At 42.7% G+C, this 25,170-nt stretch overlaps 3 protein-coding genes across 6 annotated transcripts in view; 1 reads left to right on the top strand and 2 right to left on the bottom strand.

The window, feature by feature from the left end:
- Window positions 1-5,573, bottom strand: part of itfg2 (integrin alpha FG-GAP repeat containing 2) — a 32,984-nt gene extending 27,411 nt beyond the window's left edge. Inside the window, exons 1-11 of one of the 2 annotated variants that reach the window (XM_026326634.1) lie at window positions 5,004-5,573; window positions 4,756-4,851; window positions 4,631-4,672; window positions 4,361-4,538; window positions 4,136-4,275; window positions 3,792-3,940; window positions 3,621-3,715; window positions 3,413-3,466; window positions 2,981-3,072; window positions 2,605-2,722; window positions 1,705-1,878 (exon numbers count right to left, since the gene is read on the bottom strand). In XM_026326634.1, the coding sequence (XP_026182419.1) occupies window positions 1,705-1,878; window positions 2,605-2,722; window positions 2,981-3,072; window positions 3,413-3,466; window positions 3,621-3,715; window positions 3,792-3,940; window positions 4,136-4,275; window positions 4,361-4,538; window positions 4,631-4,672; window positions 4,756-4,851; window positions 5,004-5,099 (1,234 nt within the window). In that variant the 5' untranslated portion in view covers window positions 5,100-5,573. The remainder of the gene's footprint in view (window positions 1-1,704; window positions 1,879-2,604; window positions 2,723-2,980; window positions 3,073-3,412; window positions 3,467-3,620; window positions 3,716-3,791; window positions 3,941-4,135; window positions 4,276-4,360; window positions 4,539-4,630; window positions 4,673-4,755; window positions 4,852-5,003) is intronic. The other variant, XM_026326635.1, reaches the window with a different exon arrangement.
- Window positions 5,574-8,195: 2,622 nt separating this feature from the next.
- Window positions 8,196-10,282, top strand: ascl1a (achaete-scute family bHLH transcription factor 1a). Its single transcript, XM_026326989.1, has 2 exons — window positions 8,196-9,332; window positions 9,441-10,282. The coding sequence occupies exon 1, from the start codon at window positions 8,717-8,719 to the stop codon at window positions 9,317-9,319; it is 603 nt and encodes a 200-aa protein (XP_026182774.1). The 5' UTR covers window positions 8,196-8,716; the 3' UTR covers window positions 9,320-9,332; window positions 9,441-10,282.
- Window positions 10,283-11,629: 1,347 nt separating this feature from the next.
- The window catches only part of LOC113142419 (uncharacterized), a 42,935-nt gene continuing 29,394 nt past the window's right edge, over window positions 11,630-25,170 (bottom strand). Inside the window, exons 11-15 of one of the 3 annotated variants that reach the window (XM_026327435.1) lie at window positions 18,603-18,673; window positions 17,740-17,850; window positions 17,555-17,652; window positions 14,011-14,080; window positions 11,630-13,094 (exon numbers count right to left, since the gene is read on the bottom strand). In XM_026327435.1, the coding sequence (XP_026183220.1) occupies window positions 12,843-13,094; window positions 14,011-14,080; window positions 17,555-17,652; window positions 17,740-17,850; window positions 18,603-18,673 (602 nt within the window). In that variant the 3' untranslated portion in view covers window positions 11,630-12,842. Of the gene's footprint in view, window positions 13,095-14,010; window positions 14,081-17,554; window positions 17,653-17,739; window positions 17,851-18,602; window positions 18,674-19,902; window positions 20,018-25,170 lie in introns of those variants that run through there. The other 2 variants (XM_026327436.1, XM_026327437.1) reach the window with 2 other exon arrangements.

Genomic DNA, 25,170 nt, shown 5'->3' with positions numbered 1-25,170 from the left:
GTGAAGGTAATAAGCTTGTGAAATCATAGTCGAAGAAACACAACAGGCCCAGAGGTTAAATTATTAACCCAGACAGCAGGAAGCTTTGTTAGTGCTTCAGCAAATCACACTAACCATGTGTTTGTTTTTTCATCACTTCTTTTCTCACTAAATAAGTTTAGACTCAGTTCACAATGTTTTGCTGACAGGACATGGTTGACTAGCTGGTCATTCATGCAGACCACAAAGCTCAGACTAATGTGTAATTTAATCATCTTTTCCCCCTTGTGTAAAAACATTTTACATATGCCATGCACGAACGCCAAAAATACTCCAGGACAGAGCTGAGATTAATGTTCCACTGCAAAGGGACATTAACAAAAGGAAATTAACAGGAAGTAAATAACAACTGTGTGCATTTTACAATGATTAACCAGAGTTATGACTTTGTTAAGTATTGGGAACTGTGTTTGGAAAGTGGCTGCACTACAGAGACACAGTTTTCCTCAGAGCGGAGGAATAAATATAAAGAGAAAAGAAGCAGAGAGCAGTCTCTGAGGAGTGACTGAGGATTACAGCCTCAATAAAAATACTTATGGTAAGTCTTTACAGGCCAGTTAACTGACTGGTTATGGGTTTTTATACATTTGGATGTAGAGACACCACTGCATTACAGGCTCCCTGAACCAATGTTTGTTCTATATTAACCTCTTTATATATATATATGTATATTTTTCATATGTAGCAGCAGCATTCGCTATTTTCTGTGCTGGATTTTTACTGTCACCTAAGCAATCAGAGGGTTCATAGAAAACACAAACCCACATGTAATCCACTACAATTATATCTCATTTACATCAGCCTCTCTGTGCTCCTGCACTTCAATGCAGAGCTTAATTTGATTAACACAAAAAAAAAAAAAAAAAATCACAGCCTCTCAAATGACTCTATAACTGCAATGTGAGAAAATACAAGAACAATAACAGTGGATGATGACAATAAAATCACTGTTAAAATCTCTGTAATTAACATCTCTGTGGACTGCAGCTCTGCCTTCTGTCCCACCTGCTTTTGGCAACACTATTTAAAAACATTTTGCCTTTTAGATTCCTCTCTGACAGCAGTGTAACACTACATCAGAGCTGTATTAAGTTACTGCTAATGCTAACCCAACATCTCCTACTGTGTCTTCAGTGTTGGGTTAGGGTGGCTTCAACTGTGAAGCAGATAACACAAAATAAATGTCACTGAGCTGAAGTTTCATCAGAAACATTTATTTCACAAGCATATCATTTTCTGTTTTTGCACAGCAGTCACAGTGAACTGTGGGGTGAAGAGCTGCAGCAGACACTTTCCAGACTATGTCAGTTTGTTTAGCTGCTCTTTGCTTATAAAGTGTATTTGCACTGAAGAGAACACTCTGAATACAAGTTCTCATAAACCACTCGTATGTGCCACTTGACACCAAATCTGTGTGTCTGAGCAGCATCTTGTTAGCAGAAAACTCATGTAGGGACAAGTTGTCTCTTCTGTCCTCATTAATATTCATGTCAGTCTGACTGTTTCGACTGGATGGCAGACCAATTGACTACGAATACTCTTGGTTGGTCTCTTGTCCAATTACAACAACAAACACAGGAGATGTTGGTGTGAATTCAGTGGGGGGATACTCTAATCTAAACTGGATCAGTTTTGTAATTACTGACTCTAGGCTGGTGTACTCACCGACTCCCAGCGCCTTCAGATGGTTTTTAAACTCTGGTTTTTCTTCCAGGACACGCAGGAGGTTTGTGGACTCCATACGCTCCAGCTCCACCTTCCAGTAGATGTAGATTTTGTGATTGAAGCTGACGTAAACCAGGCAGGGGCTGTTTTTTCCCTCCTTACATGTATACTGACCTACAACCACACACAAAAACACAGTACACACAGTTTTACTTAATATGCGGCAGGCAGCGAAGTGATAAAGCCCTTTATATGAATCCCAGTGAACACATCAGCAATCATCTGCTGCCTGGCTGCTAAAACATGTGTCTGTGGCAGAGTGCGCTTCCACACAAAGAGAACCTGATCTAATCTGTCTTAATGATCCAACAGAGCAGGCAGAGAGTGGAGCGGAGGGCTGGGGTGGGTTATTTTCATAAACATACATACACTAGTTGCAAAGAAACAAACCTCAGTGTAATTAGGCAGATTAAACAAAGCCATGTCAGTTTCTCCAATCCAGTTACTACTGTAAAAATGTCACATTAGCTCCCTCAAATAAACAGTGGCTTGTTCAAACACTGCAGAAAGATCTAAAAGGGCAGAAGGAAAAAGCAGGAGTGAATGTGCAACTCAATGCTGCCACCTACTGACTAATAGTAATATAACTTTAAAGGCACTTGCATGTGATTTCTGTGGTAATACCAATGAATCTGTGGTGCATTCTTTCCTCATCACTTTCTGTAATACCACCAATGACAATATACTGATTTTTTTGGCAGGATAAAGAGTCATACCTGAACCCAGACTTAAAAATAGTAAATGAACGTTTGCACCATTGTGCAAAAAATGCCAGGATCCTCTACTCCAAAGTACTAGAGGAAAATCTGATGTGATACACAAAATCATCTGCCCTCTCACCTGCACAGAAGGCATTGACATTCTCATCGAACTGGAACCGCACTACTGTCCGATTGTGGTCGATGATGTAGGTCTGACCGTCCCAAGCACACGCTACCACCTCCTCTCTGCCATCACCCTGCAGGCAAACAAACACATGTACACACTTGGTTTGAATCTGATCATCAATGAAACCTTTTCACTATAGTAGACAACTATTCACACATTTACATTGCATTTAAATGTATTTGTCTAAAGTGATAACAAATAAGGTACAATCCACAGTCGATAAAAAAGAATAATTAACTGGTATTAAGCACAATTACTGTAAAGTATGAAAATTTGGATTACTCATTTTGATGGTCTGTTACATTTACATAAAGGCACACAAACTCACAGTGACGTCGAGTTTCTGCAGAGCAAAGAGCTGATGATCCACCTGAACCGACCACAACAACTGTTCGGAGCTGTCCATCAACTTCAGGGTTCCTTTATCATCCAAAGGCAAAAAAGCAAAACCAAAGAATAGTTCTGACTCTTCCCAATGTCAACTTTAAAGTGCTATGCAAAATAACAAATATATCAACAAAAGATCCTCTGACTGCTTTGTAATAGTGTCACTGATCCTGAGAAGGTTGTTCTTCATGAGCATATGTGCCTGAGTTTAATAATTAATAATGAATTATTCTGAAATGTGATATTACAGTATGGCCCACTACTGGTTGACTAAAACTAATCAAACAGGTTTGGTGTTAATCTTTAATGTTACACAAACAAAACATATTGAGTATCTTGTCAAAAGAAGGTTTTTAACTATTTCATGACTTACCATCTAAGGTACAGAGAGCAAACAGTCCACATTTAGACGATTCTTCTTTTGAACCTGTTGAAAACCAAACATTAACTATCAAAGTGTATCTCCCCAGGATATCTTGAGTCTAGCGATGGTTACACAAAGTATAACTTATGATACACTCACATAAAGTGTGGAATAAAACAAAGAAACGACAAATGACTGTTTTGTTAGTGTTTTCTACCTTTGCTTATGCTTCCAATAAGATGAGTGGAAACGTTCTTGTTGTGTATCCGCCCAGTGGTCAGGTGGAGAACTACATCTCTAGAAGGGCCCTCACTGTAAGCAAAGAAATCAGCACATTCTTAATGACAACCTCATTTTCTTACAGCTCTTATATTATGATGTGGTGTACCTCCCAGGGGTGGCAGGGCCTTCATCTCCTGAGCTGCTGGAGTCTTGTTGTGTCCAGGAACACAGCAGGATAGCGTAACCACAGCCTGGCTGGGAAACCATCAACTCTGGTAATCCCTCTGGACCAGGGTTTACTGACAGACTGTCAACCTACAACACAATTACCATATTTCCCAAAATGTCTAACTATTCTGTAAATTACTTTGACCGTATCATATGTACTACTTTCACCTGTCATAAAACAAACTGTTGTAACTTCACTTTTTGGCTTCTGCTGTACTGTAAATAATGTTGTCCAGTTTGTCAAAATAAAACTTGTGAGCTAAGAGTGAGTGCAATACCCACCTGTCCCTCTAAGAGCCATTTCTTCAGCAGAACTAGTTGTCCAGATCCTGCATCTGAACTGTCCGAGGGCTCCTCCCATCGGAAAGCTCGCACCACCCGGTCTGTGTAGCCCACCACCAACTCACAGCGTCCATCACCATCTACAGACATTCACACACACTGCAGTCCGATTCAAAAGCACAAACACACAGGATGCATGTGGGACAATGCACAGCAAATATTTACCAATGTCACTGATAAGGATGACCTTGGTGTTCGCAGGAATATGCTGGGTGAAGAACGGCTTCTGGTCATCAGAGGACAGTAATTCATGTTGACTGGATGAATCTGCTTTGCTCGCATTGGCAGCTGTCAGGTCAAAGAGGTGAAACCAGCCCTCTGCACCCACAGCCACCACCAAGTTCTGACAGACAGGAAAAACACAGGACACGTGTCATACCTCCTCCAAAACAGTCATAACATTTTTTTAGCTGCCTCTTATTTATCTTTACTTACCTTTCCTTTGTTGCAGACATCTCCAACTGCAACACAGGTCAGCTGGAGAACCAAGACACATTACTCAAGTGAGAAATCAAATCGACTCGAAAACCATGAGCTTTGTGTTCAGTCACAGCACTGACCATGCCCACACAGGTTCTAGTTATCCAGGGTCTGCAGTCATCATTCTTGTACACGAGGAGCTTCCCACTGGTGTCACCGACAACCAGCTCGTTCAACTGCAATCAGTGGAAACACAACTTGTTTACTTAGCGCAAACAAGTGAAGTGTTTGCACCCACGACAATTTGATGTTAACCTTACACTTTAGCTATAAGTCATTAGCTGTGAATGGAAGATGAAATGATAAAAAAAAACGTTAGCTTCATTACCGAGTCGTTGTCTGCGTCTCCCAGACAGATAGCGTGAGGAAAGAGAGTCCCTACGAAGTCCAAGCTAACCCGCTGGACATAGTTTAAAGACCGCATGGCGTCAATTGATAGCTAGCTTAGCTACCGTTAGCTCTCCAGGGTTGAGACTAAGAAGCTAAAATTAAAGTGACCCTGACGGCTCAATATAATATAACTCACTGCTGGTTAAAAACAAGCTCTGTTAAATGACTTCCATTCCCAAATATTAGTTTTAACTGCTAAGTATCGATGTCGTTTTTAACTCTGGACGCCAATTCCTATCTTGGTCCCAAACAAAAGCACGTGACTACAAACTACGGAACCTCCATAGAGACAAAATAAGTACTTCGCAAATTTCCCAGGGTAAATTTAGCACATTTTCGTTGCCCGTCCAAAATATTGCAGATATGCACATGTAAACCGATTTAACCACGGGGATTTGATAAACTTTAACCAGCATCGTTGCTTGTCTGAAACACAGATGTAATAAAATAGTGGCGTCTAGCGGTGAAGGAGTGTAAGTGCACCAAAACGCAAAGTTTCAAATTTACTCTAATTTCCTTCTTCTATCTCTTGTTGACAGCAGAAAACTAGAGCACTGTGTAAAAGTGGTAGGCACTACATTTGGTAGTAACTTTTTATATATAAATATTCTAAATTAATCATTAGGACATGTGATGTGATCACATTTTGTATTTGACAGAACACTTACACAGAGATATTCAAAGTACTTGGCACTTAAGTTGGCACTTCAACATTTTTATAAATTAAATGTGACTGTTCATTCAAATCATTTGCTTCCAGTCATTGCCAGATATTATCTGAGCTGCTGCAGCTTTTTTGTTTTATTTATTTCTTTTGAAAAATGCTCATGCTATATTTGCCCTTTTACTCCTAGCATATTTTTAGTGTTACTGTTTGGTATTACACAGATTTATGAAGTGGGGGAAAGCTTTAGTTTACTCCCAGACATAGGTTCCACTGTTGTCCTCTAGAGGACGCTGCTCAATTACAACTTTGCATGTCAGGCAGAAAACATCAGCTACTGGAGGTTAAGACAAACAGCAGAGAAGCTGCAGAAATCCTTTACAGGAATATTTATTTGAAATGTCATGAGAATAATGTAACTGCGGCTGGATGAACTGTAGGTTTTCTTTAGTTTTATTTCCCCTTTTGAACTAGTAGTATAGTATAGTAATATAGTGTTTCTTCATACTATATTATCTAATTCTTACATTGCCTTTACACTCACTCTTAAGTGCACACACTTGTGTCATAAACTAATAAATAGGTGACCAGAGAAAACTCATTGTAACTTTAGCAGGAACTTTAGCCTCTGCAGGATTAGTGTTGATGGCGCATGTACCACATTTTTGGTCTTTGTGCTGAAATTGCATCTTTTTTGAGAAATCGGGTGTCATACACACTCCAGTTTACACACACTAACCTCGGCTAAAGTTTTCATGAAGGCAGGATTGTGCGCACATATATTTTGCATGTTGGAGGAAAAACGACCAGGTCAAACATTGGTCTTTCAATATATATCAAGTGCTTTTGGTGCACCTGCCTAAAGTAAACAAAACACTGTCAGAAAACCTGTTTTTAATGACAAACAAATTGAAAGATAATCACTTTCATCACTTACACACACACACACACACACACCCATCCGCCCACACACACATTATGACTTTTTGTTCTGTTATCTTCCACAGGACGAGCTCCCCAAAAGAAAAGAGAAAAATACAGAAAGTAGTTAAAAGGGGAACTCGAGCGCCCTGATGCCATATTAATTATTACTGTCAGCTATGACTGGAAAGCCCCTCAAGTACAGTGAGCGCCCTCCCAGTCTCTGGAAGACCAGCAGCAACACAGAGAGGGAGAGAAAGTCCTCACAAAGCGCTAATTGGACCCTGGAAGCACAGTGACAGGGCATGGATAGGTTTCAGAAAGCCTGGCGATGGCGAAGGGGTGCAGGGGGAGGCTGAATAGAACCCACGCTTCTTTTCTAAACTCTCTTGCTGGGCCAGAAAAAAGGGAGGGGTCGGGGATAACGGGGAAGCAAAGAAAAGAAAGTATTGGTGGTGGGGAGGAGGGTTCCTCAATGCAAGCTTAATTTTGAATGGCACTGCCAATGCAGAAAAATTGCACAATTTATCACTACCCCCTTTCTGTGGAAGAGACGGGGGGTGGGTGGGTATTTGCACATGCACAGCAATGAATCGCACACACACACGGAAAGGCACACGCAAACACAGAGAAGAATATCACGCACAACAAAGTGCACAAGACTCATTTCTAGTTCGGGTGTGTTTTATTCCAAGAACATGCAGAAAGGGAGACAGGGAGAAAGCAGAGAGTCGATGTCTGGTTCTGGTTTTGTCTCTTGTTTTATTAATCTCAAGGTTTCGAAGCGACGATAATCGACAGAAGCACCGCGTCCACGCTACTGTAAGCATATCGGGCGTATCAAATCATACACAAAGCCCCCGACAAACAGCTTCTCAGGGCCCCTCCGCAGATTGGCGCCCCTCCGTTCCGCCTGTGCGAGGCTGATGATCTGCTCCAATCAAAGTGGAAAATTTGGCGACTGATGCGCAATAGTCCCTCAAATGAGACGCGTCTGCAGCGCGAACAATAAAACTGGACTATGTGCGAACTGAAACGCCAGCGAGCAACTGATTTACATGCAGATCTGAGAGAAACTCCAGCATGAGGAGCTGATGGTTCACAGCGAGGTGCGCTGTCTTTCAGCACCACAGCCTGTTAAAGCTGCACAAACAGAAAAGACAAAGAAATATCATGTTTATCATTTAGTTTGCTCCACTTGTAGCTTCATTTCAACACTTTCAACTTATTTTTCCCCTTAAAAAGTGGATGTTTTATGATGAAAAATAATTTCATCACCTGATCCTCCAAACTGCTTTAAATAGAAAACCTGACGCACATTGAAGTTTTGTTTTGATGTCACCTGTTGAAATGACACTAAAACGTCTTTTCTGAGCTTCATTTTCCATCGCTGGCTACTCGAGTGCGTCAGCTTAGTGAAGGGAAAGTCCGTAGTCAACTTAAAAAAATACGAGACCAGAAATTTCAGGAGACACAAATAAGATGAATATTTTAGGATGAGACTTTGGTCAAAGTTCAAATGTATTCGCTAAAGTATCTACAAATGGACTCACATGAGATGTTTTTGCTGTTTGGCCTTTGACATAGTAACAAAACTCAAATATGGCAAAATAAAAGTTGTAAAATCAGTTGATCTCAAATAGTTTTGAGCACAAACTGAGTCTGAGTTTATACTATTCCTGTGCTGACACTGTCGTAAACGTCTCCTCTGTGTTGTGCAGCTCACCTACTCACGACAGATGAAAAGAAAAAACTCACCGCTGTTTGTTTAGTGCTTCAAGAGGCACGCGTCAGGCGCGCGCAACGCACCGGCACCGGGGCAGGAGCCCAAGGTGAATCCACGCGACCGGAAGGCGTGGCCTGCCCCTATCCAAACGGATTGAAAAGCAGTGGCGTCTTTCCTCGAGGACTCAGTGCAGCTTTGAGGAGCGCGCAAGGCAGCAGCCCAGCGGACTGCCCACACCGACACAAGTGCTCGTTAAGCGGCCACAACACGTGAACGGCACGAGCTGGACACACCGCCTCGAGACTTGGTGATTTCTGTGTTAGTGTGCGTTTTACCGGGAATGGACATCACAGCCAAGATGGAAATTAACGTCAGCCAGCAGCAGCTCATGCCGCCTGCTTGTTTCTTTTCCGCAGCGGCTGCGCAGAGCATCCAGCTGAGCCCGAGCGGCAGCAGCCAGAGCAGCGGGAAATCAGCGTCCAAGCAGCCCAAGAGGCAGCGCTCCTCCTCTCCAGAGCTGCTGCGGTGCAAGCGGAGGTTGAATTTCGCGGGGTTCGGCTACACTCTTCCGCAGCAGCAGCCGCACGCAGTGGCCCGCAGGAACGAGAGGGAGCGCAACCGTGTGAAGCTGGTCAACAACGGCTTCGCCACCCTGCGGGAACACGTCCCCAACGGCGCCGCCAACAAGAAGATGAGCAAAGTGGAAACGCTGCGCTCAGCCGTGGAGTACATCCGCGCCCTGCAGCAGCTGCTGGACGAACACGACGCAGTGAGCGCGGCTTTTCAGTCCGGCGTGCTGTCGCCCACCATGTCGCAGGGATACTCCGCTGACATGAACTCCATGGCAGGTTCACCGGTGTCCTCCTACTCATCCGACGAGGGCTCGTACGACCCCCTCAGTCCAGAAGAACAGGAACTGCTGGATTTCACCAGCTGGTTCTGAGCGTCTGCATAAGGTAAGAACAGACCTGATGAAACCACCATCAAATAATTAGGCAATAATCAAACTTTATGTTAAACAATCCGAGCGGTCCTTTAACGCTTCTTCTGTCCTCTCTCCCCAGATATATGGAACAACTCAATTTACTGTTGTGCGCTTGGGGTAGTCCCGGAGGAGACTGGGTTTCCTCAAGAACAAGATGCACTGTACACGCGTTTTGGTCCTCCCAGACTGTCAGACAGACAGACTGACGCGGCCTTAACGTCCTGATAACTTGTGGGACTCAGGCCGGAGATCAGCGCCAAAAGATTCAGAGAAAACGACTCTCCTGACAGCGTGGGAATCCAAGCTTCTGTGCATTTGCCCATGATAGACAAAGCCAAACCCTAAAGCGAATCCATGCTCTCCAGCAGCACATTAAAAACTTTATTTAACACGTCGCTCCTCAACTATGCTAAACCCAATCACAGAACACCATCCCTTTGGTAAACCTCTCAGACGTTTTCATTCAGAAAATGCTTCCAAGATTCTGGATTTATTCTATAAAATTCTATATCAAACGCCTTTTGGAAATATATTAAGATATTTTTGTATGTAAGAGATTTATAGATGTTTTGTACACATCCTTTTGTATATATTTTGTCTATATATTGCGAAGTCGCTTCTATACCTCCTGCCTATGTAGACGTGTAGTCTATTATTCTCTGGCTCTTCTGTTAATGAGGTTTCCAGACGGAGTTTGATACTCTGACTTTTTATTTTAGCACCAACGTGTCTTATTTAATAGCAAAACCATGTTATTGCATTATGTCAAGAAGTTCACGATGATCAAAACTTATGCAGCTATTGTCCAAACAGAGCACAATGGCCGTGCATTGTCTCTCTATACTGCCAGCTCTATACTGTCTTCACATAAAAAAGATGTTGTAAAAAAGAAGTCTTATATCCATATTTTCTACACTTTAGTCCAAGAATAAAACGATTTGCTACTGAATTATTTCCCATGTCTTATTTTGGGTGTATTTAAAGAACTGGGGGCAGTTTTATTTACGGTTTTCAACATGTGGTTAGTAGCTGATTAGAGATGCAGAGTTATGGAGCTAGATTAAACACACTGCACTGTGGGAAGAGAAAGAAGAATGAAACCGAACTTTTACGCACATTTTACGCACATTTATGTTCTTACTCCTATTTCGTAATTTAACACATGGTGCCTTCCGTAAAGCCTCCAGGCAGCAGTCCCGGACTAAAGCACTGTGTCCAGATCTCTCAGCTTTCTCCTGTAAAACTAAACGGTCTACAAAAGAGATCAGTTTCACGCAAACGTACACGCGGTGGCACAGCGCCTAAATGCAAGAACTCTGTTTATTTTAGCGCAGGTACAGTTATAGATTTTTAACCTTCAGTTTTCCCTCTGTCACCCTCTGTGTGATTTAATAAGCAAACAGCAGCAAAGATGTCATTCCCCAAAAATTAACTTTGTCAAGTTAACTTGTCCTCAGGGTGTAAACTGTTTATCTAACGTCCGAGCACACAAACTGTATCAAACTTGGATAAAATACCGAAGTTGCGGTAAAAATGTTGATTGGACAGAAAAGTCCCACTTCAGGACACTTAGAGGTACAGCTTGTGTTTCTGCGAAACTAAGTTTGACAGGTAGGGCGGAGGCTGCAGCCGGACGCGTGTCTGGTTTAATGAGTGAATGGGGTTTGTGTGGTGGTCGAGTGGAGACATGGAGCTGAACTGGCTGATGGCGTGTGCCTCCTGACAGCAGCATGCTGCTGAAAACACAACAATCACCACCTGGGAAGGAAAAAAAACTCTGCGTGTGGCTCAGGTGTATTAAGTTTGGTTGGTTTTGTTTGTGTTTTGTACAGCAGCGATAGTCATCATCATAAAGTCACTGATTGGTGGGTGGAAAAGAAAAAAAGGTAATCTGAGTCACAGCGAGACAAACGGCAAAATCTCGTGGTAAAGTAAAGGCTCATTGTGTTATATGTGGAGTCGCAATGTGAGTTATTCTCAAAGGAGGTTTCGTGGGCCACCAGGGGGCCTGAGACAGGGGACACAGGGTCCAGTCCTGCAGCTTCACTGACTCACAAGAAAGTGGGAAAAAGAAATGCTGTAACTGAGACTTTAGCTTTGGTCATAATAGTCTCCTCAGTTCTGTAACACTGCAGCAGTGATGTCCTGTTTGAGTTTAGGACATGGACTAGGTGACAAGATGTTACCAATAGTTAAATATGACTAGTTTTAAAAGCGGTGTCAAACCAGAATCCCTTAAGACATTGCAAATAAAACAAACTGCAGAAGTAGGAGAGAACAGACACTGATGATAATCTTTATTTGACAAGTTCAACATCTGTTTATCAACAGCAGAACTTTATAACTTCATTAAAAAGCAGGTTTAACACCAGGCTGTGAAACAATGACGACATATGCTGCGTACAGGACGTCCCTGATGTAACAATCCTAGTTTGCTGCCTGTCAGAGCTCATTATGTTTTTTCCTCTGTGGTGCTCTGTCAAGCGTGTTTGAACCGCAGGAGAGCATGGCCATGTCTAATTGGCAAAGCTGAGCCAAAACAATGGCTCAAACTATATTAGTTGAGTATCTTATTGAATATCATTCATCAGCGTTGATTATACTGGATGAAAGAGGACAAAGGTCTGTGATGCTACCTGCTCAAATATTTTCTACTCCAGAACAATAAGCAGTTGTTGCATGAGTAAATAAACATGAACCACACCCCTGAAGCAGTGTGTCAGGGGTGTGTTGGAGAAGGCGTTTTTAACTAATTCAGCCAGTGAAGTGGCTCTGCAGTGTTGCTCAGTAAATACTGCAAGATGTTTTAGAACCACATCCACAGCTGCAGAGCATTTCAGGACCACAGACAGCACTTTACATCTGCATGAATTGTTCCATGTACCAAACAGAAACTTCTCTTGCAGGATTTTCTTAACACATCTGGAATTTCCATCATAGTTCCAGAGTAGTCCTGATTAATACCCACAGGGACGCATCTATATGATCACTGAGCATTATTCAGCTGTCAAACAGCTTTGTGCTATTGTTAAAAGTCTAGTAAAGCTACTGCTCTACTTTGTTTCACTGCTATACTTTTTAATGAAACCTTTTTAATTTACAGTGGAGCTCATCACTTATTGTTTGGTAAATCATGTTTTTATATTGTTATTTTCTCACCAGCTTGTTGACATGTTCTAGTTTTTTTCTCCTTATATCTCCAGAATTATGGGTTAGATGTTGACATGAACAGTTTAAACGATACAATCTGAACATGGCATTACTTTCTGTAAATTATTAATGGAGTGATCCCACTGAAATGAATTTAAAAACCTGCAAAACATGACAGTTTTAAACGTTGTGTGACTAGGCCTTATAGATCATAGTAATATAGTAACAGGGCCTCACTGATGCCCTTTGAGCCAGCCTTTTCTGTTTGTCATGTAATAATCAGTAATGGTGATACCTGAACCTCACGGGGGAGACAGTGCAGTGACTGGGGTCACAGGTTGCAGGAGTCATCGAGCGGGTTGGAGATGACCGACTTGTGAATGAGCATGAAGAGCGGCAGGTAGGCCAGGAAGTCCAGCAGGTCCAGAGGGGGAATGTGCTGCAGCTCCAGCCTGATGGCCGCTTCCTGTTCCAGATGGATCCCCCCGGCCTTTAGCTCCAGAAGCAGCTGCTCAGCACTGATGAAGCCTTGCTGAGCTCCTGCATCTCCTTGCTGCTCCTCCAGGAGGAACAGGAACAGTTGCTACACAAGTCACAATATTAGACGTAACAAATCAGGTTAAAAAGAAGAAAACTGGCTCTGGACCTGGTCTCAGCACAGTTGTGAGTGAGTGGGTGTATACTCCTGTGTGAGTATGACTGTGTTATTGTGCGTTTGCTCTTTAGGGTCGCCTCAGATTACCTCAGCGTGTTTCTAGTCTTGTTTGAGTGCACCTGTTTGCACAGTTAATGCAGTCTAGGTAATAATTGCTGGGGGATGGGGGGAATAATCCTTCTGGCAATTAGCCCATTCCCCCCATCAACCTCTCCAGTTAACAACCCTATCCCTAACAGCTCTATAATTACAAAGCCTCCCCTACCTGGTCAGGGGCTCAGTTTCCACACCCATGGCCACAGGCTTTCATGTCCCTCCGGCCTTTCAGTGGCTCAGTACTTCCTTGTATGAATGAGGGCTGGGCCTGCTTGTGAGCGGCCAGCTGGTAGGTTAGTCCCAGTCCATCTGAGATGAGCCGTGTGTCTCAGCCTGATTACAGGGCTGGGCGGAGTGGACGGCATGTTCACTGCTGGGCACTTTAATGAGATTAGGGCTGTGCTAATCTATGAAAAGGGAAAAGCAGCCCTCTCTTTCTCTCTCTGGCTTGCTTCCCTCATTTCTATGCATGAGGGCTGAGTGCCTCCCATAAAAAAAGCTAGCTTTACAAAGCATGCTTTGGAATTGCTCTTCAAAGTGTTTACCAGTATTTATTTCATTATAATTATACCCGCGGAGCCATGAAAGAGTGGCAGAGGTGGTGTTTGTGGCATGAATGTGGCTAATGTGAGAGTTAATCTGATGTTGCATGTGGGTAATCAAGTGCACCTTCTGAAAACAAATTCAGCAGTGTAGACATGTGGTGAGGTTTTTGCTGAACACAACTAACAGACCTTTAGGACTTTACCTTCGCTTTGAAGAGCCTCACTTCTAGAGAGCGAAAGTCCATGTTGGTGATTAGCGATCGCATGAATTCACTATAAGAAAAAAGCAAAATAAAACATCTAATGTTAAAACTTCTCTGCAAAAACACATGCATCATTTTCAAAGAACTTCACTGCTTTAGCATTTTCTTAAAGTTGGAGGACTTGCAAAACAGAGGTTAAATCAAAAACTGGGGCAGCACTTTTCAATCTTTGGTATGGTTCAAACTGGATCCTACACTTCCCATAATGCAGCTCAGTAACACCTTTTGTTACACCTCACCTGACTGGTGAATTCCCTCAGTCTGCACTGTAGGTTTTCTGTGATAAATCTCCAAACACAAAGCAAGATTATATTTAGACTCTGGTAAACTAAGTAATAAGTAAGTACAGCATAGCACTGAACATGACTAATAAAATAATATAAAGAAATCCATCTTGGGACTAATAAAGTTTGAATGTTAAAGCTTGGAGTGTAAAATGCCTCCATCACAGAGTTGGTGTGAACCACAATAAAAATAATTTCATTGGTCTTTGTTATCAGTGTAAATTCAGTCTAAAAATAGGAGTGTTGGTAAATACTCTGTTCCCCGTCACAGTTAGAACAATATGGTGGTCATAGTGGGTGATTTTTGGCGGGTCTGTCTCATGCGATGTTGTGTTTGCAGAGATGTGACGGTAAAGTGTTCTGAGCCCATTGTGGTTGCTCACAGTGGCCTAGCTGCCAAACAATGCGTGGGCACACGGGGACATCCCGCCGCAGTAACGGATAAAACTGCTCTGGTTTTGGGATGGTGGGTGTGGGGGGGCAGGAGCAGGGTGAGTGGGGTTCGTGTGAAGAGTAATAAGTGAGGGGGCACACTGTGGTGCAATCTGACCACTTCCGGACCAACCAAATCTAGGTCCACTGGAATAATTAGATGGAGACACGACCGATTGTGTTGGAACAGACCTCTCCTGTCCAGCGTGTGGCACAGCGACAGTCGTCTTTTCTCTAACGAGGGCCCGGTATTAATGAGCCCCTCCTCGCCAAGCGCTCAAAGGCCTGTTAGAGTGGAGAATGGCCAAGCGCTAGGCCATCGAGTACCATGCACGCCTGAGTGCTTCCAATGCAGTGATTGGCCCTTGTCCTCCAACCAGGGTGTTGGGGGATGGGGATGACGGGAGACAGGGCAGCTAATGATCATTAATTGCACTTGGTTTGCAGTAAAAGAGTCCAAATGCTGGTGCGCTAAGGACACTGGTGTGATAATGGTTAGCGTAAACGAGGGGTTTGGGGGCCAGTGATGGACTCCAGGGAAGATAATAGCAGCCTAACCTATTTTTTTGTCAGCCCTCCCCCAGGCACCCAGCTGTGGCCAATACAGCAGGCATCTCGCTTAGGTAATGCCAAAAGTTTTGGCGGCCTCCTCGCTGTGGACCCAGTATACAGTGAGGCGGGGGGGCAAACATATTCTGACCTACTTTGTTTTGGCAGAATCTAGAGTTGTTTGGGGATGTGTTTTAGGGGGATGCCGTGATGCTGGGGAAGTGGAAACTCTCTGGAGGTGGAGGGACTGGTATTGTAAGAGGGGGACACACACTAGGTTCTGCTGTCTCATGTCTCCTTCACTTGCTGAATCATTAAATCCAATGAGTTTCCAGGAATGAGGAGCCTTACGGTAACTCTGAGTACACTACACGCATGCATGATCACAAATCCAACACAAGCAATGAGGGGTGAGAGTGACAGTAACGATGACTGCGCTGGCTCCACTGATGCTGTTTGGGAATCCTGTATGGCAATGTACTTCTTGGCAGATCATGCAACTTGCCTTGGGGGAATGTGGCACTGTGTGAGGTGGACTTGTTGGAGAGCACAATGCTGCACAAGGACAGATGGGCTGAGTCAAGGGCCAAAACAGCACGAGACAAGGGCGAGAGGGAGGCAAGAAGAGCACCGGAGCGATGAGAGACATGAGAGTGAAGGGTAGTTAAAGATGAAAAGAGAAGAGTGAAGGATGCAATTAACACAAAGTAATACTGGAAGAAAAATGTATAAAAAGTGGGATCCAGCTCCTCAGATTTCAAAGCCTTACATGATCAGAAAGGCTGATTGTGTAACTACTGTTGCAGCTCATTTCTAAGCTTGGATTAGAGACAACAGGATTAGCTGAATCAGGTAAGAGGATCAATTTAGTTCAGTTGGGATGAGATGACAGAAGGATGCTATTGTTTTCTCCTTGTTTAGGACCCGGCATTATGAACGTTGATCTCCTCTCTTCTTATTATTTAAATTGCAAAAAGGAGTTTTGTGAAAAGAGGTTTAATATGGACTTCTTTCTTCTTCATTCATTATCATTACTATAATTGCCTCTCTACAGAGCAGGCACCCTGGTGAGGCAGTCAGTCTACAGGCCTCCTCTAATACACAACACAAAGGGCTGGCCGTAAATCAGAGGACCCATGACCCTGGCCCTGTCCTCGCTGAGAGGGAGCTCTCACGTCGGGGCGAGGGCTTTGGGAGCAGGCCTTGACCCTCGGAGACCTCCGGAGTAGGCTTGGCTCCACACACTCCTGTCTGCAGGAAACTATAAACCCCAGGGCAGGAAAAAGGCGCTGTGTGTGGGAATCTGCAGCATATGGGGCATTATATTGAGACACAAGGACACTGAGGCCGAGCTCACATCAGACTGATGGTTTTCTGGGTTCAGTCTAGTTCTGCAGCTAACTATTGTTTTCAGAACTGATTCATTATAAATTCATGATAATTTCCAACCTCTCAAGTTAACATTCTCAAATCTCCAAATCTATCAAATCTCACATTTGAGAATTTGGAACCAGTACATTTTAGGCAAATTTGCTTAAAAAATTGTCAGTGTCCACATATTTTTGACCTTGAAAACTGTAGTTTAAAAAAATGTGTCAAAATACAAGGATGGTGAAGTTCAGGCGAAAGCTTGATGAAGTTCTAGTAAATATGATGATGATGTTTTTAATTTAACTCTTCAGTTGTGATTTCTTAAATAAGAATATTTGCCTGTTTTTGTCTTTGATAATGGCAGATAATATTTTTTATGCTTGGTGTAAAAAACCTAAATTACATGCATATTTGCAGATAAGGTTCTGGTCACAAGGGCTGCATCAAATGATTATTCCCAAAATCAATCAATCATTCAGTCTATAAAATGTAAGAAAACAGCAGAACTGCCCATCACAAGTCTCCTCACTGCAAAAAACTGTTTCCTGCCAATGACCTAAATGATTCATTTAATTCATTTTCCTTAGTCCAACTAGACAATGAATCGATTAATCATTTTACTGCTAGGTTATATGACATTATATCATCCAAACTTGTAACTTTGACTTCTAAAGTCAAATAAAACGTTTGAAGACACCAGAGAAAGAGGATCAAAGAGAGAACCACACACGATGACAGAATCGGTGGAACAAACTTGGGTACACACTCTTTTTCCTATTTATGGGAGGTCAGTGACTCCTCTTTAGGCTTCACTGAGAAGTGAGTAGTGTCTGCTCGTGGTCACTTACTCCATAGTGGCTATTTTCTGTGCCAGACTAGCAGTCACAGCGAAGAGCCTCAGGTCCACGAGTCCATCTGTCACTCTGAAGTCCACCATCTCCAAGATCTAAAGAAGATTTGATAATGATGCGTTTAATGTCAGCACCACATGTACATGAGGCTGTGCGTTTGTGTGCGCTGAGTGGAAGCCGACCCTGTAAACATAGATCTCCTCTTCATCGGACAGCAGCTCTGGAGGGATGATGTTTTTAAGAGCCAGCAGAACCTGAAGGCAGGAAATGTAGCCGTCACCATCACTGTCCTCCTGCAAGACAGACCACGACAAAAAGCAAAAATGCTACAACTTCTCTGATTTGAGTTTTTACATGTAAATATTTACAGTTTTTCTATGGTTTAAATATGTCAGGTGGATTCAGGGAAACTGTGATTTTTGTATTTGTAGATGTTGTAGCAAAAGCTCCTATCAGGCTGAGGCTGCTACTTATACAGACATGCAAAGTAAATGCAAATAATCATTCACATAATCAGATAATTCAGTCTGTACTTCCCTATTGTTCTACAAAGTGATTCCCTAATAAGCCTGTATTCTAAAACTCTATATTCTCATTAGACAGTTAACCCTCCATCCTGGGCCTGCTCTGTTATACTGGTCCCTTCCTCACACCTGGTGTCCTAAGGAACCTTTTTCCCAGATACTCCTCACCAACATCCTTGAGAACACTGTGTCCCTTAGTGTCAGACTATAGACTAGGTCAGGAAGAAGATAAACATCAGATATGATTATTAAAAACACATTAGTGAGCATTAGAGCCTTAGTGAACTCTGTGAATCAACCTGTAAATGGAAACGTGTGAAACCCGAAAAACCAAGAATACAGTGAGAAACAACAAAAATCATAATCAGTAACAATAATCAATCATTGAAACTCATTTTTCCATTACAGTAGACCAAACAGTGAAGTGATTATCAGTGTCAGGGTTTCTGAGTGCAACATATTACAGTAAGTGAAAATCTGAATAAAAAGAAGTAAAAGGGTTTAAATCCTTTTTTACTTACTGCTTCAAAAGCTCTTTTGTACTCAGCCAGCTTCTCCTGACTGAAAATGCAATACTTTGCCAAAAAATCAACTGCAAAGACAAGAGAACAACAATAAACCCTTAGAGCTTGTAGAATGCATTTTAACTGGACTTTCTAATTACACTTGAACAAAACTTCAACTTAAAGTTAAACTTGGTCATTTGCTCTATATGTGACATATTTAACTCAAGATGAAACTCTATGTGCTGTGTGTGTGTGCAGAGTGGATTAGAGCAATATTTCTCTCCTCTGGTTGCACTGGGGTCAGGGTGGGGCTGTAGGGGCGGGTGCAATACAGGGTGAGTGGTTCACAGGGCGTCCAGTTGGCCGTGATTGGGGACAGTGGGGGCCCTGGGGGCAGAGTGGCACTTGGCTGCTTGTTTTATTTTTCCTTTTAAGAGTGAAAGTGAGATGAATGGATGCTGGGGAGGTCGCAGGAGCTTGAAACAGAACAAAACATTCTGCTCTATCATGAGGGAGATATTTATGTTATATGTGTGAGTTTTCCACTGATGTACAAATGTACAAACCACAGAAAAAACATCAGTTTTCATAAAAAACATGTTGTTTTTCATGGCTTTGTGACATTTTATAGTTATTTCATCCTCCAAGTCTCCTGTCAAAAAGACTTTTAACTGAATTAGATTATATAGTAACATTTATTATTAGTAGTAGCAGCAGTAGATCATTTACTTGACTTAAATACAAAGCTCAGTGCTAAATCTCAGATACAAAAACAATGATCACATGAGGCACAAACTGAGTCAAACCACACTCATGAATTCCCCAGTAGGCAAATTTGGGAGGGAGAGAGACTTGGAAGAAAGGGGGGAGCTTTTAAGCTGCTGCCACTTCAATTTAGGAGATGAGAATGAGTCTACTGAATAATGGATCTATTCATTGGTTTGGAGAAGAAAGAGGAGCAACAGAGTTGATATCAGTCTGGACTTAAACCCCTGGACCTCTGGGGTTTCTCTGCAATAGCAGGGGGCTGTTTGAATCTGCCATTTATCAGCTTAGGCCTAATCAAAACCAGGCCTTCCACAGCCTCGTCCTTTCACATGCAAAATGTTACATTCGTATCTAGTCAACTTGACTTGTTAAAGCATGATTGATCAAAAAACCTGCAGCCTGGCTCTACGCATCTGTTTGCAAATATCAGTGATGAGAAGAGGCTGCAGGACGAGGATCTGGACTCACACATGCAGCCGCTGCATGAGAGCAGGCAGGGATTTAAAGTCCTCTGTCCTCAAAAGACAGTCACACAGTGGCTGGATCAGTGCACTGGTCAGTCTGCTAAAGTGAAACGGCAGCTTGTGTGGCAGGATGAATTTATTTCACAATGAGCTGAGGTTGAGGTTCACTGGCCATCTGGAGGCGTGTTAGCGGCTGATCTGTGGAGTCAAACAACACAGACATGACCATATTTTTAAAACAAGTCCAGGCTGTTTTTTCCTGCTCCGTACTGACTCAAAGAAGGGGGCTCCATTTCATACATCCAACTTTCTCTGGAATGACGGACCCATTATTAGGTCTATTTTTATATATAATATTTTGAAGTTTGCCACTTAGTACCAGTTTTAGCCAGTTGTATTAGTAAGATTTTCTATTTTCAGCAGAGCTGCAAAGGGTCATTGGGGGACTCATGAAGGAGGAGGTAACTGGTCAGGGTGAGGCTAAGGTCTGGGCTTGGCGAGGGCTTGTAAGAGAACCTATGATCTCTAATCAGTGATCAAACTGCAATGATACATCATTATACAAACCAATGTCCAAAAAGAGACGAAGGTACTGACACTGTGCTGTGAAGACATTTGGATAAACTGTGGCAGCACAGTAAATGCTGCTCAGGGAAGAAAAAGGAGTTGAAGTGGGTTCACCCTCAGCATCAGCCCTGACCATAGCTTTGCTTGTTCTTGTCTGCAATGCTGCAGTGTCACACACACACACACACACACACACAGAGCTGGCAGTGCAGAGGTGCTGGACGAGGTCGGGGGGTCCCTGGCTGAGGGAAGCACTCTGTCAGGGAATCAGCTGGACAAAAGGTGCAGTGGAGTGAGAGATTGAGGGAGGAAGCAAGGAGCAAGGGCGGGTGGAGGACTGGGACAAAGGAGAGGCAGTAAAGCCTCCTGCCTGATAGCCTTATCTGATTCCACTCCAGCGCTTGATGGCTTTTTTTTCACCCTGCCTTTAAAGCGCACAGGTTGTGCCTTTGGTGTGAAGCCTAGCAGAAAATGTTAATCAAGAGAGGGACTGTGTGGAGAAAGGCGAGAGAAAAGGGAGAGTCACTCTGCTGAGGCCATAATCTGTAATGAGACCGAGGCGATTCAGTTGCAATTGAGGGACGAAGAATGGGGCCATGATGATGATGAGCAGGGAGGTTCACTCTTTCACTCACGTTTGTTTTTCTGTTTTGTTCCTTTTCTCTTGCAGAGTTACTGCTTGTGCACTGGCCCACAGGCCGCAAACAGCCGCGGGTCACAACTCATTTAACACACACTTAGACATCATTTTCAGTGTCTGCAGCTGACAGATGAAAAACACTGCTGACTGCTCGTCTGACAACGATTGGTACTCATCTGTGTATGATTTATGTTTCCTTCAGCGGCTGCAGCGCCTGTGTACCAAACCTCTATGCTTTTTATGTACAAAGTGAGATTTGTACCACTGGGTGTCGAAAACTGTCATCTGCTGAGAGCTAGGACTGAATGTAAGGCCGGATTTTTTGTTTTTCTGATCTGACATTGTAATGAAATTTTTCAAATAGGTACTTGTAGAGTACAGAGTGGACAGTGTATCAGAAACTGTCAGATTTGGAGTTTTTTTTAATTATTCTCTAATCAAATACTATGTTTGAGAACTTTTACTTCTTTTTGGTGAATTAATAAAGGTTTTATAGAAAATACCTGTTTATATTGGCACAGGACAACAGCAAAGTATCAGTATCAGAGCTCAAACAAATGTTAAATCATATCCAGACTTAATTTAGATAAATTACAGAGTTTACTGACGTATAGTTACATAAAAACACACAAAATAATGTCTGAGCTGGGATGTAATTTCTGACACACACACTCACACACACACACACACACACAAGCGCCTATTGTGTTTTTAATGTGGTCACTTGTTTGTTGCTCTCTTTCCCACTTAATCCCAGACTTTTGTTTCTGCTCATCATCAGCTCTGTATAAAGTGTCCCATAATTCCTTTAACAAAGGTCACATTCAGCAGTGGAGAGGAGGTGGCCCCCTTTTTCATAGCAGGAGAAGGTCAGAGTGAAACATGTCCCACATATACAGAAGTAAAATATGCGATTAAGAACACAAATTTAGAGCAAAGAGCATTCACACACAGACACATAAACAGGGTCTAAACCGATCTGTAAATGCACAGAGTGGATGAGAAATAGGTTTATGGGATGTTTTGGGTTTAAGTTCTTAAAAATGTGATGATCCTATAAATCAACTGTGTGAATCCAGTGAGATAAAGCCATAAAATATTAAGTATGGGGCTACAAGATAAGGAGGTGAGAGGCCTGAGCACCAAAGCAGACGTAAAAAAAAAACAGGCCAAGCATATCGTTTAACAATAGTACAGAATGAGGCATTGTGCGACGTTTTGAACAGGCTACACATCAAAGATCGAAATCTTATCTGATAAAAGTGTTGCAGGAAAACACCGGGCTGCAGTAGACCAGCAGGAGGTGCAGAAGCAGGGATTGTGCAGGTTTTCAGACTGAGAAAGTATATGAGCAAACTACATGTGGTTTGAGTGTTGCAGGATTAGGATTCCAAATAATGTTAACTTCATAAAAATAATCCACTTATTCACATCTCCCACTGTAATTGGGAATAGAATGAGTTTTAACATGTGATAGTTTTTCATTATTTATACCTGATGTCTGAGATCTATTTGTTTACTATTCATTTAACATAATTCTATGATGGATTTTCCAGGTGCTTGAAAGATTACGGCCCATTTGTTTAAACTGTTAAAATGATTTATGTTTCTGTTGTTCTGACAAGTGACCTCTTGAGGTCAAGCAAACAAGGGCCGTCAAAAAGAAGAAGTTTGTACAATGTCAATGACGACTGCAAAGGTGTTGATACCTGATCTGAAAAGGCCTCTCAAACATGCCATTATCTTCCACCACAGAGAGAAGATCAGACAATAGCTCCTACAGACTTAATCATTTTTATATGATGATCGTGTTCTGGTTAGAACTTTTTTTGGAACGAGTCAGTGCCCACAACTTTACACTAACACTGAGAATCTGGCAACATGTACTGGTTTCTCTTGACTGGGTGCTTCAGTCTAAAGAGATGGTGACAGCATTTGACAGCATTCTCCTGCAGGCGCTGTTGTTGCTCCATGAAAACATGACTCCTCCCCCTCACTTTTCCAAAAAGCCTGAGAAGTGTGTGTGTGTGTGGGGGGGGGTTAAAGCTCTGCTAGAGGAAAACAAACACAGACACACGTAGCGGCCACACTCCTGTGTCTGGCTGCACGCCATCGGCTTCACCACAATCCACAACCTAGGCTTTCTGCACACACGCCGCCTACGCCCAATCAGCTCCTGCCACAGATCAGCACTGATATGGCCCTGGAGTCCAAATCATCTGCTATACTGCAATACCAGATCTCCTGAGATAACCTCACAAAGCAAAATCATCTGCTATTATTGCCCTGCCGCTCCTTGACATTGTGCCAGTAATAAGGCCATTGTGGAGGGTGCTCTCTGTTTGGACATCATATAATAGACTCTCTGACAGATTTACTTTGCTCTCTCTTGCTCTACCCCTTGCTTTTCTCTCTCTGGTGAATACAGCGGGCATATTCCACGCTGCCGCTCATCAATAGGCAAGCTGTTTGTTTGCCCAGTCATTCTGGTCTGATGGTAAATACATAGAGGTATTCCAGACCAAAGGCTGAGCAAACAGGGGTTACATAGAAGCAGTGTACCCAAACACACACCACAGACATCCTCCTGCACACACACATTCACAAACACCCCATACTCCTGTTTTTACTTCCCTCCATCTCTCTTTGAAGTGACTGGTCTTTCTTGTTTATCTGGGAGGCCATATTTTTCTTTTTTCCTCACTCAGTGAGTTGAAAACAACAGTTAGCTCTGATCTCCGCCCACAGGTAGAAAACAGTAATATGGACTGCTGGTGTTGGTGGGTGCGGTCAAAGCGAGGCAGGCTTCAAGGCCGCCAGGTGTTCCATATCAACACTGACATTCATCAGAGACCACGGACCACAGAGTCCCTCACACCACACTCAGGTTTACAGACGCTAAGCCGCTGTGGCAACACAAAGGAGACCACAGCTACTTGACATCAGTGTCACCCTGTTCTCCAAGCACTTACAGTCTGCTCAGTCTGGACTGTTCACCACAGGCTGAGTTAATGGAGCCAACAGACAAACCACCAAATGCAGGTTCAAATTCTAAAACTGATAAATGATTTGTCTTATTTATTGTGATTTTGTAATTCTGTGTGAACCAGACTACTGGGGACCATGCATACATGTAGGCTAAATTAATAATACACACAATAATACACACATTAATAATACACTATGCCAATATGCTACTTACTTACTCATGTTCCTCCCGTTCAGTCAAATAAAATCATTTTGCCAACAAATAAATGGTCTGATCACCTGATGCAGCATATTTCTATTCTCACATCGATATCGTCCATCACGCCTTAGCAGCTGTACAGGACATCCTGAGCCTGAATTAGACATGAACGTTTGAAAAATACAATTACAGAATACAACAAACAAAGCTGCTGAGTTATCAACAAGCGCCAGAACAACCATATTTGATTTTTGATTAAAAAAAATTACCTTTACAGTTAGTAGCTTATTGCAGATAGCAGAGAGTGACACAGCAAATGTGAGCAAAATAAGGGGAATGACACAAAAACAAAAAAAGAATAAAGTATCTCTCTATCTATCTAAAACCCAGGCTGGTTTGTAACTGAAGATGCTGTGGTTATATGGTACACATCTTAGGCCCTTACACCCGTGTGGCTGAGTGATTTTTTAATCATTAAAGGCTGCAGCCTAAGATATTGTGAGATATTGTCACATTTTGGCACCGAGCAGCAAAGGAAGTGCAGACTTCACACAAGTCATAGCACCTGTAGGAACGGTGTGGAGGCCTGAACTAGCAGCAATGTGAGATGTATAGATTTACAAATAAACCAGTCATACCAACTGAAACCTGTTAAACGTCTACAAAAAGTCTGAATGATGAGGAAGAGAACTTCTCCAATTCTGTTGTTTGGCCTTTAAATCATGTACTCGGCACATGGTCAACAAGGGAAGCAGGTTTGTCACGACTAATCTGGTAATTTTATCTGCTCTTTATGCTTGTGTACATATTTACTGTGCTCTTACTCTTGTCTGTGGCACAACTGTTGACTCCAAACACAAGTCACACACAAGCAACTGCTGACTAATGACAATGGTGTCTCGCTGTTTAGAGGAGCCTCTGGCAAGTAGTGAGTGTTGGATGGAAGAGACCATTATG

Source organism: Mastacembelus armatus, chromosome 23, assembly GCF_900324485.2.
Source record: "Mastacembelus armatus chromosome 23, fMasArm1.2, whole genome shotgun sequence".
Taxonomy (NCBI): Eukaryota; Metazoa; Chordata; class Actinopteri; order Synbranchiformes; family Mastacembelidae; genus Mastacembelus; species Mastacembelus armatus.
The sequence above is the reverse complement of the archived record's forward strand: the minus strand, read 5'-3'. Positions and strand labels throughout refer to the sequence as shown.

Bases quoted from the DNA above. Each gene is read 5' to 3' on its own strand.
- ascl1a (XM_026326989.1), top strand. From the start codon at position 8,717: ATGGACATCACAGCCAAGATGGAAATTAACGTCAGCCAGCAGCAGCTC.